The 18,937-nt window shown below is 40.2% G+C and overlaps 2 protein-coding genes across 16 annotated transcripts in view; one reads left to right on the top strand and one right to left on the bottom strand.

The window, feature by feature from the left end:
• Positions 1 to 18,937, top strand: part of lrba (LPS-responsive vesicle trafficking, beach and anchor containing) — a 175,305-nt gene that overhangs the window by 87,140 nt on the left and 69,228 nt on the right. For 7 of the 15 annotated variants that reach the window (XM_085161769.1, XM_085161772.1, XM_085161775.1 and 4 more), the window contains exons 37-39: positions 13,432 to 13,574; positions 13,899 to 13,913; positions 18,268 to 18,411. In XM_085161769.1, the coding sequence (XP_085017895.1) occupies positions 13,432 to 13,574; positions 13,899 to 13,913; positions 18,268 to 18,411 (302 nt within the window). The remainder of the gene's footprint in view (positions 1 to 13,431; positions 13,575 to 13,898; positions 13,914 to 18,267; positions 18,412 to 18,937) is intronic. The other 8 variants (XM_085161780.1, XM_085161777.1, XM_085161776.1 and 5 more) reach the window with 2 other exon arrangements.
• The window catches only part of fhip1aa (FHF complex subunit HOOK interacting protein 1Aa), a 200,920-nt gene that overhangs the window by 141,100 nt on the left and 40,883 nt on the right, over positions 1 to 18,937 (bottom strand). The gene's annotated exons all lie outside the window — the stretch shown is intronic.

Raw genomic sequence — 18,937 nt, 5'->3', positions numbered from 1 at the left:
ATGTTTTTTTTTTTTTGTCTCATCATTATGTTTTCTTTCTGATAAGCCCGTATAATCGTAAGAATCAAGAAGCAACATTATTACTTTAATTTCATAGAAATGCCTTCAATTGCATCCAATTGTCGGGCTTGAAAATTATTCAAATCGCCGTTATGGTTTTAATCTCATTATCTTTAATCTCAGCCACCAGTACTCATGACTTTGATTAAATTAGATTTGCAAAGGTGAAAATGTCAGCCGCGGGTTGAATGATGCATTGATTCGGGGGGAGAGATGAAAGCCATTTGAACAGCTCAGTTCCCATTAAGAACAGAGGGAACCTTATCCTCTGTGTTTGTTTCGCCAAATAGGCAGCACAGTCCAATGCAGCTATTCCCTAATGATGGCTGTTTGTGCAGGTAGTGTGTAATGGCGAGCTCCAGAGACGGCTGCTGGCTCACGCTTGTTAGGCTGCACTAAGTCTCCAGGGACTCGTCTGGCGAGGGTTAGTTTGCCGTTGGATCAGGAGTCTATCTCTCGCTGCCTTTGTTTTCCTTTTCTATTTGTTTCTGTTTCATATCGGGATCAGGTTATGGTGTATTATTTGTCATATTTTTCCTCCCTTGATCCAATCTCCCTCTCTCCCCTCCTTCCATTGCGCTCTCTTTCTCTCTGTTTGTCTCTATGTGTGCTCACACAAGGCTGCGCCATTTAATATGGATATTGTGTTCTACGAGCTCTGGCTAGAAAAGTCCCCCATTACCGCTGCTTTATGCCGCTGTACTATTGATGGTTTTCCTAATGGCTGCCGATGGGCGCAGGGAGCCATTGGCACTGAGCCTTGGAGTGCAGCGCTCTTTTAATAAATCACAATCAGTCTTGTGCCATTACATCAATATTTTTGGTCAATTACTGTGAAGGTCAGGTGGTGCAGCTTCGCACCAGAGCCGATGGTATGTGGGCATAGGAGAAACATCTGGTGCTGCAAATCTCTGAAAAAAAGAACAAGTAAAAGGAAACGATGAATGTGGGAAAAACAAACAAAAAACCCCTTCTGCACACCTGTATACCTGCAGGCTTCCTAATATAAGATTTTCCTCTTCTTTATTTTTAATTTCATATATACACACAAAGCATGTGGTGCAGCATCATTCCTGATGGTAAATAAGGAAGGGGGGAGGATGGATTCACCCAGTGAAACCCGCAACCTCTTTTCCAGCTGTGAAAATGAAATCCAGGAACACAAAGACAATACGCAGCTATGATTGCGTCCTTTTTGTTGCATGGATTTTAAAAACTGTAGGCTGCCTGCTCACACGCCATAAAACCGTATTCCCCAAAGTTTCCATTCAATAAAGGGTCTGAAAATGAAAATATTATTTTCTCACAAGCTGATGGGAATTGTTGTTTCCTCACGGCAGGCATCTAATATCTTGTGACACAGTGTGACCTGCCTGAATGCAATTTGTGTCTTAATATCCAGCTTACAGCCGCCCTGGCCTCTGGAGAAAAGAGGTGTTAGGTGATTTTCCTTTTTCCATTCCCCTCTGCTTCTTCTCTGTCTGCAGTTCTGTCTTTCTGTCAGTCTTTCACCACATGTAGTTCCTTGTCCCCTTTACCCTCACTCTTTGTCCTTTTGCTCTTTCTTGTTTCACATCCCACTTCAGTTGTATCACTGAGTGTCTGAGGAGGAATCCTTTCACCAGACAAAGGGAGTGTCTATCTTTTTTTTTATGCCCTTGTCTGTCGTCTATTTTCAAGACACAGACAGATCCACGGTCAGACAGATAGGTTGACTACCTGTTCATCCATGCATTTGTGTCCCAGCACCTTGAGACTCAGGTGTACAACATGTCAGCCTGCTGTCTTTTTAAGAGAGGAAAAAGTAAATGAATAGCTAGCAAGATGATCACAAATGAAACAACTGTCAGATATCCTTCTTTTTTTTCTAGTTTTGCTCACTCCACTTTTCCCCTCCTTTTTGGAGCTTGGGTCCACCGAGCATCAAGCCTGCTGTGGTGTTTATTTGGGTCAGGAATCATCTTTCATGTATATGACACCTAGACAAAGTCGACAGACAGAGGGGAGATGAGGGCAGATGATGGAGAACGCCAACTCGCAGTCTCTGGGGACAGACACTACTCTCCTCTTTTTCCCCTCTCATACCTTCTCTTTATTGCATTCTAATAGGCTGACTAATGTACCATGGAAATTCACTCTGGATGCTGGAAGCGGGGAAAGTAAAAGGAAGGTGGCTGCAGCTGGAAAAAGATTGTGTGATGTAGAAGAAGTGTGCATACTTTTTTTTTTAACCAGAGCAGTTGTTTATTGATGTCACCAGTCTCTCTGAGACAAATGCAAACATTATTCAAGTTGCACGTGCAAGCTTGCAACGGCATCCTTTTATTTCCACTTTACTTCAAAAATCCTCACCTACAGCGAACCCCTCCAGACAGACACACACACACACACACACACACACAAACACCTTGAGCACCGACTCCTCTCCCTCTGCTCCTCCTTCCTCATATAAGCAGCTCATTTTCTGCAGCACCGCTGCTCTAATGGACGCCCTTAGGCTAGAGGCTTCCCAGCCAAGGGACATCCATCTTTTGGCATGTCACACTCCCGCCCGGCAAAAAATCTTTGTGATGTGCACTCCAATTTTTCTTCAGTAAATCAAATCTTCCTTCCTTCAGAAAGATGAATGCTTTAGGGTTGGAGTGTTATAGAGAAAATCAATGCCGGCAAAATTGAAACAGTATGCCCCCGTATTGATCGGCCTTGTGAGATCGAAAACCAACAGCTTTGTAACTGTTCCAGTGGACAGTTAGCTGACCTGTAATGGACAAACTATTGATATTAGCATTACTATTTTATCTTGTGCTACGTCATTTCACCAGTGCACTGTTGAGGGGAAAGAGGCCGGAGCTTAACATTCCCAGAAAAGCTTTTTTCCCTCCTTTTTAGGCAGTGATACATCATGACATGAGATGCACAAAATGCTGTGGAGACACTGGCATGCCACTTCAGTTGTTAAATGATTGGATTTATTCCAGTTTTGCTTTGCTTCAGCTGTTACGGTGTGGGCAGTAGTATTGTGTGTCTTATGTTAATGCTGTTTGAGCACAGGCACAGTATTTAGTCGTCTTCCTTCATTCACAACCACAAACCTCTGCTGCTTGTTTTTTAAATTTTATGAGATCGAACTAGTTTTAGATTGAATTAACTAACTTTCTAAGCACAGATGATGGTCAAAATTTCCTGTAGCCCAACCAAAAATCACCACATGTCATGAATGCTTTTTGTCACGTTGTCAGAATGGAAAACTGAGAAATCAGAATAATCAGTGTTTTTTTGTTTGTTTGGTTGTTTGTTTTGGCAGTGTCTACTTGAGAAGCACTGAAATAAGATGCCGAATACAATAAATTCTTATGACACATAGTTACTGTTACTACGGTGAGAACGTTCACATTTTATTTATTTGTTTATTTCAGTAAACGACCGCATGAGAAGCTGCGGCAGACAGATTAATCTCCACTTGTACGCTTTCATTCCAGACTTAAATCACAATTATGATACATAATACTGAATGTAATGCATGTGTTAAAGCTGAGGTCTGCACAGTGTCTGCACTGCGTTGCGTGCTCGCTTTATGGACACACTGTACATTAAGGCTGCACTGGTACTGTGGATGCAGGGCTGAAAAAGGAAATGGGACTCTGGCATGTCATTGGAGATTATAACCATAGGAAACAAGAGCATAACAGTTTAGAATACACTGACTCTCGGAAATGCGTGACACGAGAGGGGCAGGAAGACGGGGAGAGAGAGCGAGATGAGGAGAAGGATGAAACAAAGCACTGGAGAGAGAGAGAGATCTGTTACAGGAGGATCAAAAGTTTAGATGGAGACAAAGACAAGATGGTGGCATTTCTCTACACCATCCTTCCATCCTTTCACAGAGCCATTTAGATGATCGATTTTGCAAATCTGAATGTTAAATGTTGAGAGAGTACATAGCTGTGTATCTATCAGACACCCCGATTTGCTTTGTGTTTGGATAAAGAATAAACAGATCATTCTTTATTGAGTGATTTTAAAAAAAAAAAAAAAAAAAAACTATTTCCAGTTGGATTACTTTTTGCAATCCAAATTTATTATTAAATCATTTAGTTTCAGTTTTAAAAGCCAAAACGGGAAAAACATTTAAAATGGGATAAGCCCTAAAATACGACTGCGTTGATTTATATAGGGAAAAACTGTTTCCTTGTGTAGAATTAGCTACTAATTTTTAACTGCTAATGGCCTTTTGGTTTGCTTATAAATACTCGGGAGTCTAAACACAAACATGACCCAATGTACTGAGCTTTGGCAGCTGTAGCGGTGCGTAGCTTCCATGTCGTCTGAGGCAGAGACAGTTGTTTCCTTTAGTCCAGGTCCTGACTCCTTCAAAACCAATTAGTTGGGGCTCGAGTTGTGATCATCCATCTGCCTTCATACAGCCATAAACAGATAGCATAAACATACTACGCGAAGCAATACAAGGCTGCCTTCAGCTATGTTCATCTCTGTAAACGAGACGCTCTGTAGCGCACAGACGGTCTCCAGCACCCAAGTCCTTAAACGGGTTTAACATAAAAACCTCCAATTCATTAATCACTGACTGCGACGTGCGTCTGGCACTTGGACAAAAAGGATGTTCCTTAAATCTCTGGGGAAGCTGTTCAAGTTTGACAGACATGTGTTCCATCAGTTACATAAAATAACGTGCCACGAAGGCCCTACCATGCAGTCTGGCTCATAGATATGAATTAGAATATAGCCTTAATGATAACATTTACCTCTACTTTATATACACTACAGTGGCTGGGCCTGTAAGGAATAGTAACAACATGTCATGGTGAAACATATTAACAGCTGATGATGTCCATATGTTACCATGGTTAAGTGAGGCGGTATAGACCGAGGCTCAAAGAACTACACTTAGATCACTTAAAATGACAACAATAGGAAAGTAGTTAGGTCAAAATGGGTATTTTTAATCATTATCATTTAAATTATTTTATTATTATTGTTTTAATTTTTTTTTAACATGTATTGTAGCGGTTACGCATCATGTCTGAGCTGGCCGCATACTGTATATGCACCTACGACACAGCTTTCCTTAGCACGTCATTTAATGTGCAGGTGAGAGAGAATAAGAGGTACATCTGTACACACCAATTGACTTTGCACCTCACTTGAAGTTGTGTGTGGGTAATACAATCACAGTGCAGCCCATGAATGCTAAAAAAAAGAAGAAAGCAATAAACATGTCCTTCAGTTTAGTAGATTGACATATCTGAGCTTGCCTTTCACAGCTGTTCTAACTGGTCTAACCCGCCTATCACAAATGGCTAACTTAGAAAAAAATATCAACACTGTTTCTATACAGTTGGCTACTCACCATAATAAAAGGCAGGCTGCAAGTTCAAACTTCAAGGCATTTCCAGCAGTGGGAAGCATCACCAGAGGAATTTCTGCTACAGGCTGTATGTAAAAGATGGAAGTAGCCATTGTGGTGTCACGTGTTGGTTTGCAAAGCCTGAATCGGAGCCTTTTCACAGTTTCCTTCCTTTTATTTTGAAACTAATGTGAAGAATTTGGGGGAAGATCTTGCTCGCCACATCCAGGATCTGTATAGGATATCAGCTCTTCAGTCACACAGTAAAGCATGCTTTATCTGTGGTTCAACTCAAATGGGGACCAGGTATTTATTTAAACGATGACCGTCACTTTTTTTCCAGTGACGCTTTAAAACTAAGTAATATTTACTGCTTGAATCTAGCTTTTGAATTCTCCCCTTGCTAGCCATGAAAAAGTATTCACGTTTAAGGCACTTCCATATTTATTTCACTTTTCAGACCCATCTTTTATATACAGTTTATCAGCGCAACATTGCTGCTTCTCTGCCTGCTACAGTCACCCACTCTGGTCGCATCATAAGATCAGACTGCTCGAGGCAAGGTAATTAGCATGCTAACTTTAGTAGCTATTTCTGCAATAAAATACACAGACATCAGACACAATGTCACGCTCTAATTTCATCACTTTATCACTTTATCTTTAAGTCCTTGTTTTTCTCTAACTTCCCAGTATCTCAGAAATGTTCGGGACTGCCAGTTGGAAGTATGAAAGAAGGTCACCAGAAAGAACAATTACACCAGCCCTAGCTTCCTGCCTCGCTGCTCACAGCCAGGAAGGATTCAGTAGCAACTATCAGATTTATGAGTTTCATATACCTTAAGAAAGTATATGGCCTTGGTGGAGCAAGGTCACGATAAAAGGGTGCTGATCAATATCTGAATGAAAAGCCATTTGGGAAGTTTTTAGGGCTTTTCCCCCCCTTTCTCCCTGGATGCAATATCTGCAGAGTATCGATTGTTCCGGGGCCAGTAGTTAGTCAAAGGCTATCTCCTTTGACTAACCCCTTTGCAGCGTGTCAGCCCCCCTTCTTCCTCTTGATAGATTGGTATGCTTCCAGCCACTGTAATTACACCATGGGACCAGCAGGTCATTTATTTTGCTACTTTCAACATTTTTTCCCCCCCATCCAAAAAAAATTGCCTTTATCTTTAGAATCCAGCACTTTGTCGTGCAGCTATAGGAGAAGAAAAGGACACATAAAACAACAAGGTTCCCTCCTATAGAAAGGGTAGTATTGTGAAGACGAAGGATTGCCTTTACTTGTAGATTTACTTCACAGCCCGTGTCTGAGTTCAAGTTCAATACGGATAAGTTGGACGGGTAAGCTCGGTGACGTTTAGAGTTAATACTAGTTATTAATGCTGATACTAATATTAATGGGCTGAATTTTTAAAACAGTGGTTAAAAAATAAAAACAGGACTCTAACCGTATCTTCAGTGACTTCTTTATTACTGAAGCGTATTCAGGCCCAAACATTTCCATCCACTTTGATAAACCTGTATAATCTAATTTAAAACTGTAATTCTTCCATAAATTGTTATATTGCAATATGATAAAAATGATTAAATATGTATTTGTAAAGGGGAAATTTATGTGTGCACATGCTGATGTTAATTGCATTTTTTTTCTTCTTTTCCAAATCGAGATAACTAACAGGGTCATTATAGTTACTGCTGCACTTGACACACACATGCACACCCTCTGGATTATCAGTGGTGTAATGCACGCAGCCATATGATGGAGAGAGGGGAGGAGGTGCTCGTGAATAGGCGACAGCCCTACATGAGGTTGTCGAGTGTTGTAGTGGTTCTTTGGGGCACTGAAGGAAAAAGCATAATAGACCTACTGTCTACATAGAGTGGAAAAGAGAGGAGAACGTGTGCTACTAAGTTTCCCAAAAGATTGTTTGTAATTTGGTGTAATTTAAACGTAATAAGCTGAAATTTATTATTTTAGAATTTTCCTTTTTTGTCCCGAAGAATTTGTATGAAATCACCTGCCTTGTTTTGTTGCTTTAAAAGGAAAAGTTTTAAAACTGATATTTCACAAATGTCCTCTTCTTTGTATTTTAATGTCAGGCTCCTGAGTTAGTTTTGTCGTTCGAGGTGTGAGGTTAAACATGACCCCAAGTTTGTGTTATGAATGGGGACCTTCAGACTCCTTTGGGGGGGAAAAAGGCCCTTTTCCTCAGACTTCCTATCTCAGCTGACCTTGAGCTTCTCCCCTATGTTTTTCTTTGGGGGAGCGTGTGTTAGAAATGTGGGTACGTGTTCAGATTTGTCACAGCATTCAAGATCAGCTCTGAAAGCTAGAGGTCAGAAGATTATTACAATGGGACAGTAATGGCAGAATTATGCAACTCCGGTCCAGTGGATGCCCTCATTACCTAGCAGTACTGATGATAAATGGCCTTAAATGCATGTTGTCAAAATGGCAGGAAAAATGTGACTCTTCATCAAAAATACAGATGGTACCACTTCATTGCTGTCACAGTGGAAGTCTGTGGATGCTACTTAGTATGTATTTGATATTTAGATGATACTTATCAGCAAAAAAAAAAAGGAGCAGAAGCTGGACGGGTTTTCTTTAAATGTTTTCACAGCACGGTAAACGATCCTGTCTTTGGTCAATATTTACTGCTTTACTAATCCAGCACTTTTCCTTTTACGTCCCATGAAATCTGATATAATTAGTGTGTAATCATCTAGCCTTTGTTGGTGAATTTACTCTGAGTGTAATTGCTGCTAATTGGAAGCCTCACAGTAAGCTGATGGTAATTAGGGCTTGATTTGCATTATTTCATTTGGCTGCACTGCATTGTGGGGAGTCTGCAGCCTTTTGCCATCCACCCATGGGAGTGCTTTGATCCTCACAAGCTGGTGATGTTGCAGAGATGCAATATCATGCTCTCTTTTATCAGATCACTTTTTGAAAGCTCTTGGATGAATTGGAGTTAATTGGAAGGAGTGGTAGCGGCTTACGTTGTGCCAGTAATGAGAGCTTGAGCGCTCTGGTGTGTTAGGGAGTGAACACTAGGGTGATAAAAGCAAAGCAAGTGAACATACAAGGACTTTTCATAGATGTTAGGTAAGGAATTCACCCACACTGAAGGCTTTTACCTCTTTCTTTCCCTCTCTAAACATATTAATATTCTTTAATTAGATACGTTGTAATAATTTTCTCATTACGGCCCTCGTGTAATGTTGGGTTAAGCTTATATTAAAAAAAGACAAATTAAATGACTTTATACTGTGATTAATAGTAAGGATAGGCAAGATTACATGTGCACTGTCATTTAAGGGGATGAGATGGAAATGTCGTCGTGTCTGTGACCCTGGTATCACCTCTGGCGAATCTGGTAAACAACATTAGCAGAGGTAAATTAACATCCACATATGTAGATGGTGTCCTGTACACCTCATTGTAGCGGGAAGGATAGGCATTGATGCACATGTAGAAAATCACTCCGGCAAGACTTAATCATGCCAAACAATTTCAGTGGGAAGGTATTTGGTCCTGTTTCATTTTAATTTGAGTCTGGAGAGCCCGTCGAGGCGATCGCTGCCACCGTTTGACAAAGAGCCAGTCCTCCAGCAACCAGTCCTCAACATGACAAATCCTCAATCTTCTTCGCTCTCTCCCGTTTCTTCTAAACACATGGTTTATGCAAATCAAAGCAAAATGATCTTGGGGATAGCAGCAATGTTTGAGCAATTTGAGTGCTGCCAATAGGAAGTGGCATTAATATAAAATAAGCAAGGGAGGAAAATCTCCGGTGCATATGCAGGTCTCATTGACTGTATCCAAATGAATTTAGCAGAAAGGTTATGAATGACTGTTTGTGGCAAAGTGCAGTCGCTTGTGGTGATATATGAAAGTAGATTCACTCTGCGTGTCACGTTCGCTGTGATAAAGGTCATTTTATCATTTACATACCGTTTTTAATAGAAACCTGTGCGAACCTAGATTTCTCCTGCCTCTTTCTTCATGTTCACCCCTAAAATGTAGAAAATGCTAAAATCAAGCAAAACATAATAGCGCCAGGAAGGCAGTTGGATGATTATTATTTTATTTTTTTTGTATTTAGATATTTTAAAATAAAATAAAAAACAACAACAAAAACTGAAAATAGCAGCCCAAAAAAAGCCCCAAAATAGTCCTCATTTCTCCTTGTCTTTAAATCCTGAATGCTGGCACAGAGCTAACTGTAATATCAGACTTTAAGGACTTGCAGACAGAATCTATTAACAAGTTTAAATGCCACATTTATTAATAATAAAAAGTTCTGGGACTCAAAAATAGGTACTTAGAAACCCAGAAATATCAGTAGTTTATGATTATTAATAGAGAGAACATTATTCAAAATCTAAATCTTTATTATAATTTTGGTACAATAAAATCAAAAGGACCATAAAGTCATATGCAGTCCTATTCAGAAAGTGTCAACACATCTTATTAAACTTTTTTCTATGGGCAAAATTTTTAAGAAGAGAATTTCTAATAAATAAACAGTATAAAAATATAAATATACATGTGTGTGTTACTGTATGTTGCCTAATTAAACTCTACCTACTCACTAAGGGGATTATGGGTTAGTGAAGCATGCATGTGTAATAGTCAATAAAACAAAGTAAACAAAAGATATCCAGACTTAAAAGGTTAAGTTATGTATAAAAAGGGGGAAAAACACTTTGTATTTGGTTGAAATCACAATATTTGAGCTGGGAATAAGTGTTATAGACCTTTTATGGACAAACCCTTTCAAAACATGTTTAAATATTGTAATTTCACTCAACAGCCATCATATTGAGATCCTTAAATAACTTTTGTTTCTTGATTTTTATTTGGGTAGACTCCACTTGTGTGTGTATACATGGGAACAGTTAATAGTAGAAGAGGTAATATAATTCACTTAGCCTTCCACTTTTCTAAACTCCCCCCCCCCCCCCCCCCCCCACACACACACACACAAATAAGCATTTCATTAATCCTGATACAACTGCTTCATACTGACTGAATACGTCTCACGATTAAAGCATTTATTTATTATGTCACCTAACCGTGCCAGATCTACTTGGACTCGTCCTTTGTTTTGATGTAAATGGAGAATTTAGTAGCACAACTAAAATCTTAAAGAGCCCAACTAGTAAAATATTTCCTCGCAGTGGCGTTGATGGTTTGTGTTAAGTTGATTAAATTGGAGGGGTAGCTGTTCTGTTTACAGATTAGAGAGAAAAATCGGGGCTACACAAAAGGAGAAACTTGCACTCCGCCGTTTGTTCTGTGTGTTGGTAAACTTCCATCCAAAGATGTTTTTGAAAAAAGGAAAAAAGAAAGAAAAGAAGGTAAATAGAATTTACAGCCTCACATAAAATGCTTGTGCACCGGGTTGCATCAGTAGCCAATGTGGTCCACATTAGAAAAGCTTAGCATGGCTCAACGTTTCCTCCATAACGCACAAACACACAGCCCCATGTACGGCTTGAAAGCACTGGTGTATACAGCATAAAAGTACTGCTCATGCTTGAAATCATGCACGCGGGCGGCCTCTGATTCTCCACCACTTTCATCAGCTGCCGGCACTCACTTCCGGCTTAATGAGCGGGCCTTCCAGACACCTTTTTATGACCGAACTAATTACTAATTACACAAGTGGTTGGCGCAAGCCACAGCACAACGTGTGCCCTTTTGTTATTTTAATTGTTGTTATTTTGAAGAATGGTGCTTCAGTAAATTCTGCCAAGGATACCAGAGGAGGATGGATGATCCCTGAATAATTTATTATCTTTGTGGAAGCACACTCAGCTTGTGTTGGGGGGGTTGCATAGTGTGGTACATCTCCATTCTTGTTATAGCGGTGCTCATATTGGGGATTGATGACGAGGTATCTTTCATCGTACGTCCACCTCTTCTAGCAGCCTATCATTAGGGCTTCACTGTCGCCTCTGCCCTGGATGAATATGAGTGGCAAACGCAGTCCGCTCCATGCCATACTAATTACTCCAGGCAGTGGTTCCCCCTCCTGATGGATTAATGTGTATTGTGTGAACTGGACAGATCCCCACCTTCCATGAGATGAGAGACGAGCCCATCCCGATTCAGAGGCGCTTGCACAACCTTGATAATTATTTTCATAGATGAATGAAATTGCAGGCGGGATGATGAAGTGGCCATTTGCGTGCGGGGGCTATCACATGCAAACATAGAGCACAGGCTTTGTCACCACTGAGAAATCTGGTCCTGCACAGATCTCTGTCCCCAGCGCCGGTCTAGCTTGCATTCAGCACACACACGCTCGCTTTCAATTCACAGCTCTGAATATATAACATCAATATTCATTTTCTCCCGTTTTTGGTTTCATGGCTAAACATTTTCTCATGCATTATTTCTATCTACTCTACTATAAATATATGCTGAGCAGCTGCCACTGTCCACTTGTCAGCTGTTTGAGACTGATTTTTTTCCTCCCCTTTTTTTAAAAAAAAAAAAAAAGGGTTTGATAAATCAAATAATCAGTGGTTTTCATTAGCTAGGGCGTGCAGGGTTTTAAAGGACCTGCTTGGAAATTGTATTTATTTTCTTGCGTATAGCTCTTTTCCCTTTTAGAGGCCCCTGTGTGATCATTGGTGTTGGACTGAAGATTTGTGAGGAGCTCCCGGCCGGAGCGGCATTCAGTAGTAGATCGCATAAAGCATGCTGGGGTTCTCCCGTCGTAGCCAATGCCACTGAAACCATAAACCGTGTCTTCCTACAACTTTAACCTTCGCACAATTCACTTCAGCCTCTTATGAGCAAAAGGTTTTTATAAATTTTTACTTCGTAATGTTTAAGGATTGCCTTTTGTCATCACTGATGACTTAAAGTAGACTTTGTTTTACTGGCTTCTAGGATCAACATAATCAAAGATGTAACATGTAAATGTGTGTGTAATGAGAGCGGATTCTGCTGATTAATAAGACGTATTTTTCACACACCAGAGAAAACATTTAAATTACCTCACTAATGGCGAAGCAGCTCTCTAAACTCAGTTCAGTGACATCAGTGTAATGCCAGATGAGAATTTCTATACTTCCTAATTTTTCCCCCTTGAAACATTTAGTTCAAGAAAAAGAACTATTTGACTTGAGTCATTTAGGATTTAGTCTCACTAAATAGCCAAGAACATTATTTATTTATTTTTTCCTCCAGTCTGAGTTTTTCATCATTACATTTAAACAGTTACAGTTTTTCTTGCTGCCTAGTTACCAAAGGAACTGATTTCCTAATAAAAAGAAAAGAAATAAAAGCACCTAAGCAGAAAAAATGACTGCTGTGACGCTTTGTTGTGCCTTCAGTCTCTTGATTTTACTAATATTTTAGTATTTTTTTATAGCCTGCGTCACCGTCCTCATTAAAAGTTAACACTTTCCTTTCCTTGAGAGCAGAATAATTACTGATCAGTTCTGGTAAAGGATGATGTACTTCGGGGACAAATATTGAACTCATAGACATTGATTAATATTGGTAATGCTAACCATCCTAGTGTTTTGTAATGGCCTTTCCGTATCATGCTAGCTATAACTCTGACAAGAGGTGTCCTGCTGGGCTTGGGATGAGCCTGGAATGAAAGTGCGTGCCACAACAGTGTGTGCAAAATGATCACACTGTCATTTACTCTTTGAACTGTGATGGCGCACACTTACTCAGCTCCTCTTCCCAAAGAGCGAATCAAAAGAGGGGGATAAAAGTAAAAAAAGAGAGCACCTTTGCTTCTGGGATGGAGAGCCTCATTGTCAGGGGCAGGGATACAATGATGTGGGATTTCAGCTTGTGTGTAAGTGAATGTTTTTAAAGACAAATTCTAAGAGTTTTGGGGGGGGGGGGGCCTTCCAAACACAATGCTGGCTTTATGTATGCTTGCTCGGACCAAGTGCTAATGCTGGGCTGCTATACCATGCTGGCTGGTAATTGCTAACACATGTGCTACCTCTGTCTCGCTGCAGCAGGCCGAGGGACTTCTGGCGCCTAGACTACTGGGAAGACGATTTAAGACGGCGACGTCGCTGCGTCAGGAACCCCTTTGGATCCAGTCACTCAGAAGCTACGCTCAAAGCTGTGGCTGAACATGGTCAGTCTCATCCACCGGGTTTGCCCCCCCCTCCCCGCTCCCCCACCTGTTCATTGCACAGCCTTTCTTACTCATTTGGTGGTAGCACCAGGTACAAGGCAATAAAAATTAGTCCTCACACTGCAATAAACGATTTATTGTACCACAAAGCGGAGGAGAAAAAAAACACCCACATTTGAATTTCACACACAGGTAATTTCATACACAGCCACCCATTAGGCAAAACCGAACTACCGCCTTCGTATTGGCTTGCTTTATTCAGAACATGTTTAACTGAGATGTTGTGGATAACATGACGTATTGAATTTTATTTATTCTTTTTTTTTCTTGGCTGCATAACAGTGGCTGATATAAGTGGTAAGTAACATTCACTCAGCCTCATATTTTTTTTTTTCCACCTTTCGAATGAACGATCGCTGTAGGATTTGAACTTTTCATTTCAGGAAAATTTTTCATAACTTTTAGATTTGAAATTAAATGTATATAATTTTTCATATTAATCAAACTATCCATTAGGTCCTTGTTTGTTTTGGGGGTTTTTTTTTGCCACCCTTGAAAGAAGCATTAAGATAGAAGTGTTTGATCACAGGATAAAGGTGATCGGTCAGAACAACTTTGTGTCCAATCACTCATCCCACTAAATGAGAACACAGACCCCAGCAATGCCAGCAAAATCCCCCCAAACATAATAGAACCTCCTGTGCTAAGACTTTAGCTTTTGCTATTAATTTGTCACTAATATGTGTAAATCATGTCTAATATTATTTAACAGTAAACAAGTTTATTAGAATGCTAGCAAAAACGCAAATTGGAGTTGAAGAAAGGCCTCAGTTACTGATAATTTTACATGGTCTGGGATAATCAGTTCTGACAGTGAACACCAACAACACTGACTTATTTTTTCCTTATACCATTATAATGTAGACCCCCCCCCCCCCTCCCACATCTTTGTCTGATTATAAGATTAGTTATCAGCTAACAGCAGAGTCTAAGTCACACATTCCTGCAGGAAAAATTGCATATAATCCTTCATTTTTTGCAAGTATCCAGCTCACCCCTGGCGTTTACATCAAGATTAACCAGCACAATCAATTGCCTTCTCCTAAAAAAAATAAAAAAAATAGAAAGATGGACATTTCTGAGCCAAAAATGTCCTCAGTGTGTCACCTGCAAAACTACCCTTTAAATGCGTTATCATTCTTAAAGACAAATGGCAGGTGTGACAGGATTCAATAAGAATACGATCTAAAAGCAATAAATGTTTGGGAACCCCGGATCCTGGGAGACCTCTGCTCTGCAGTAATGGCTGCAGTGTGGAGGCAGCTGGGGAACGACGCCAGAGTCCAGCTGGTTGCTGTTCCTCTGCAGCAATTCTCCAAATTTTTACTTTCTGTTTGAATTCCTCAATGTTTTCCCTTCAGCTAAGTAACGACAGAGAACAGACATACTCATGCTCTATCGTTGCCTTTTTAAAAAACATTTTTTAGTAGAGGAAAAGACATTCACACGGAAGGAGTTCCTTATGTTTTGGTTATTCAGGTATTCGGTCTGGTATTCTGCTATATCTAAAATAATTTCAGCTCATGTGCTCTATACATCCGTCACTGGTGGAAGAAGACAAATTCCTGCAAACAATATTTAGTTTCAAAGTCAAGCCTGTGTAAAAATAGCCAGCGGCCAGTTTTGGAAAGACTGCGCTGCCTCCTGAGAGTATACTACCTGGATAAACTATGGGAATATATCATTAAAATAACTCTTTGACAGTGAAGCCTGACCGCATACATTTTCTGATGTAACCTTTTGTCTTGTTTTAGTCGACCCGACATTTGTTATGGAAGTGCAGCTCGGGATGAGAACGCAGGGCTGAGTTTTCAAACAGAGCACAAAGGTCATATCTGGCTGTAATTATATTCATCAGATGCAGAAGGGAAAATGCAGTCTCGCTCCCTAAGAAAATATTTAGCATAAGATCAAGCCTGAATTTACCCTCATTTGCTAGCTACCTGTGGCAGTGCTTTTCACATCTCTCACATAATCAGAAAATTGGGAGCAAAAGGGGAAAAAAATGCAGTTTTTACTTGTTGATATATTCTAAAAGCATTTTATTTTCCATTAATCATGCTTTGCTCTTAAGATTGGGGAAATATGTGCAAAAAAAAAAGCATTTCTGTGTTAAAGATATAGACAACTGTTATCATTCATACAGTGCCAAGATGATTTCCACAGGAGAGTGTGTGGCTGCCAGTAGGGCTTGAGTAGGCTGTTATGTATTTACAGCTGGAAAGAACCATCTTTTCTAGGGATTGATTTGGTCTGGTCCCGGGCCCGTGTACCAGAGGTGGCAGAGTAAATACCTGAAGACTAATGTCTCTGTTCTGGTAATCAATACTCGCCTCATGACCACACTCCTGGCTACGCTCCCGTTAAAAACAAATTTGTTAATTCTGACAATTTAATTGCCGCGACCATGCATGCCTTGTGTTGTATAAGCAGGTAGTTGAACCTCTCAGCGAGGGAAAAGGGGTCCTGGAAAGAGTGTAACCAGTTGGGATTTATGTACATTTCTGCTCCCTGCGTGATGAGTGATGAGGTTGAAGTGCCGTGGATTTTTTTCTTAATGTGGCACTCCCGCTCCATGCATAGCTTGTAATCACGGCATAATTTAAAAGCATTACAGTGATTAACAAGATGGTAAAAGCCGTGATGTTAAAGCTAAAGTTGTATTATTTAAATTCCCTTTTCTTTTTTCTTAAAAGTTCTTAAAAAAAGAAAAAGTGGGGGAGAGGTGGAGGCGGAGGAGTTGTTTATTAGAACAGTTGTAGTTCATTTTAGTTAATTTCATATTGTTGTCACACACACACGCATGCACGCACACACACACACACACACACACACAAACACTCTGTGGGTTAAATTCCAGGCTGAATGTTTGTACACTAAAGCTGAAGTTCCTTTTCATGAGTTTGTATGCTCCACATAATTCCCAAGCACACACACACACGCACACACGTCATATTCAAAAAAGAGAAAAAGTTACCTACTTTAAGAACAGGAAGGCTGGGAGGCTGGCACACAGCTTGTCACTTATGTTCACTTTTATGTATCTGGTGATAAGTGATGTAACTTTAGCCAAAATAGCTCCTAATGGACTCACACACACCCACAATATGCTGAGTTGTTATTTGTGTTGCATGTACTTCAGTGAATAGACCGAAGAGCTATTTATAAGGTGTTTGAGGTTTTCATGGCTTGATACTGTGTGTTAGCGCCGTCTTAATATGGGGGGGAGGATAATTGCTGAGCATGCAATGCATAGAAGTTCAAATACATTTCTGTTTTTAAGCTCCTCTGACAACTCCCCTGTCCACTTGCTTGGTGCGAATACAATGGCATGTGGTACGTATTAGGGGAGCTGGTAGTAATTTCAGTGCTGCTAACTAAAGAATCCTCCAGGGAGGCTTAATTACAGGAAGGCCATTCTAAATATCAGTGAGCTGCATATTTTCCATGACAAGAGATTTTTTAGCCGCGCTCGTCTAGCAGTTTCAAAGTGTACGGCTACACAGCACGGCTGTGCATTTTTAGGAAGTGCAATTGATCTCCACCACAATCCCAGGTGGTGATGACAAAAAATCCCCTGGATATGCGTTCAGCGACTCGCCGGACTGAACGTGGTTACTTGCAGCTGAGTGCTGGATTAGAACACAAAGTCGTGCACAGAAGCAGTGAAAGCACTCACTGTATTGCCAGCTATGTTTACAAATGTAGAAGACTTGCCAGCCAGTCTTTGTGTTGTGAACTTGCGTCTGTGGATCTTTACCATGCACCGCTGGGGAAGTACGGGGCTCTGTAAATGTTTGCAGATTTTTTTGTCTTTTTAAATAATGTATTTGGAATCTCAAGTTGTGTCAGCTAAAATCAAAACGGGACGTGTGTGACCATCATTTTGTTTAAATGTGTCTGAAAAGCCTGAGTGTGAAGCTGTGTTTGTTATGCTTCATGGTAAATGGGGGAAAAATGCAGTTAGGGTTGTGTTTGCATTTGGGTTTTGTCTCGTGTTGTTCGTAGCTGTGACTGTCTGAAAATGCAGAACACGTGAGCGCTGCACTGTACCGCTGAATCGAGGTAAAGACTCAAATGCAAATAGTTGCATTAGGGTAAACACAACATATGCTCACTTCAGTGAAAAAAGCAAAAAACATAGCATCCAGATTATATTAAAAAAACTTGCCTTATCTTACTAAAAGGCCTCAGATTGTTCTTCATTTTATAAAACATAAATTAATTATGTTCTGAAAATGAAATAAAAGATTTTACTTGGAGTTGAATCTTGGAAGACTGTTGACAATTGATTTTAGTTGATTTTGCTTAAGCTAATTCAACAAAGAAACAAACACTTTTATTTTCACTGTGTGATAATGGATACAAATAACTAGTCCACTGTTATTTTTTACTGTGTGCAAGGGGATTGCTTATAAGAGCTGATTTTTCTTTTCTTTTTTAAAAATGTGCATCAATTTCTTTCTTTCTTTTTTTTTTAAAATCGACTTGATGTGAAAGCTTTTGTGTCCTTAAACTCTGTCATAAAATAAAGTCGGATGCATTCGTGTCGTGTCAATCCACAGTATGAAATACAACCTTGACTTTTATGCTGTAATTACTTCAAATGCAAAATAAGATGGCTCTTTCCCCCTCCTGCTTTCCACTCTAGCATCCGAGGACGATATTCTCAAAGGCAAGCAGTCCATCAGGAGCCAGGCTCTGGGAAATCAAAACTCAGAGAGCGAGGCATCCCTCGACGGAGATGATGACACTCTGTCGTCACTAGAGGACAAGGACCTGGAGAACGTCACAGGTAAAGAAGCAGCTTGTGTTCGCCACCTCCCATACCTGCTCCTCGGTCATTCCCCCACCTCCCTGCTTGTATTTGTGTCTGTGTTGTAATTCCCCCCCCCTGCAGTTCAGACCAAATAAAGAAATGGCGGCACTGTAGTTTGAGTTTTTGCTACATGTGCAACTCTGATTTACTGCATTGAATACAAGGAATCTATACACGAAACAAATCCAAACAGTGTCTTCCTTATCTTCCAAAGCAGGCTGTGATTTTTCCAATATGACCTTGGTGTTTTATTATATTGCTGTGCTTCTTTTTACATTCATACTTGAGTAATTTGTGTGTACAGCTCCTTTATAAACAAAGGAAAACCAGCTTTTTAATGAGCATACATCACTTTCTCATAGCACATCACTGGAGTGCTAGTGCCACCATGGCATCTTAACTTTCCTGCCTCTGCCAATGGAGGCTTGCTTTACAAACATACTGTACACACACAGGCACACACACAGGCCCAAGCAGCAACTCTAAACATTTTTTTTTATCT

The sequence above is a fragment of the Neolamprologus multifasciatus genome, chromosome 6 (assembly GCF_963576455.1).
Source record: "Neolamprologus multifasciatus chromosome 6, fNeoMul1.2, whole genome shotgun sequence".
Lineage (NCBI taxonomy): Eukaryota > Metazoa > Chordata > Actinopteri > Cichliformes > Cichlidae > Neolamprologus > Neolamprologus multifasciatus.
Note: the sequence above shows the minus strand (reverse complement) of the source record. Positions and strands in the feature narration are given on the sequence as shown.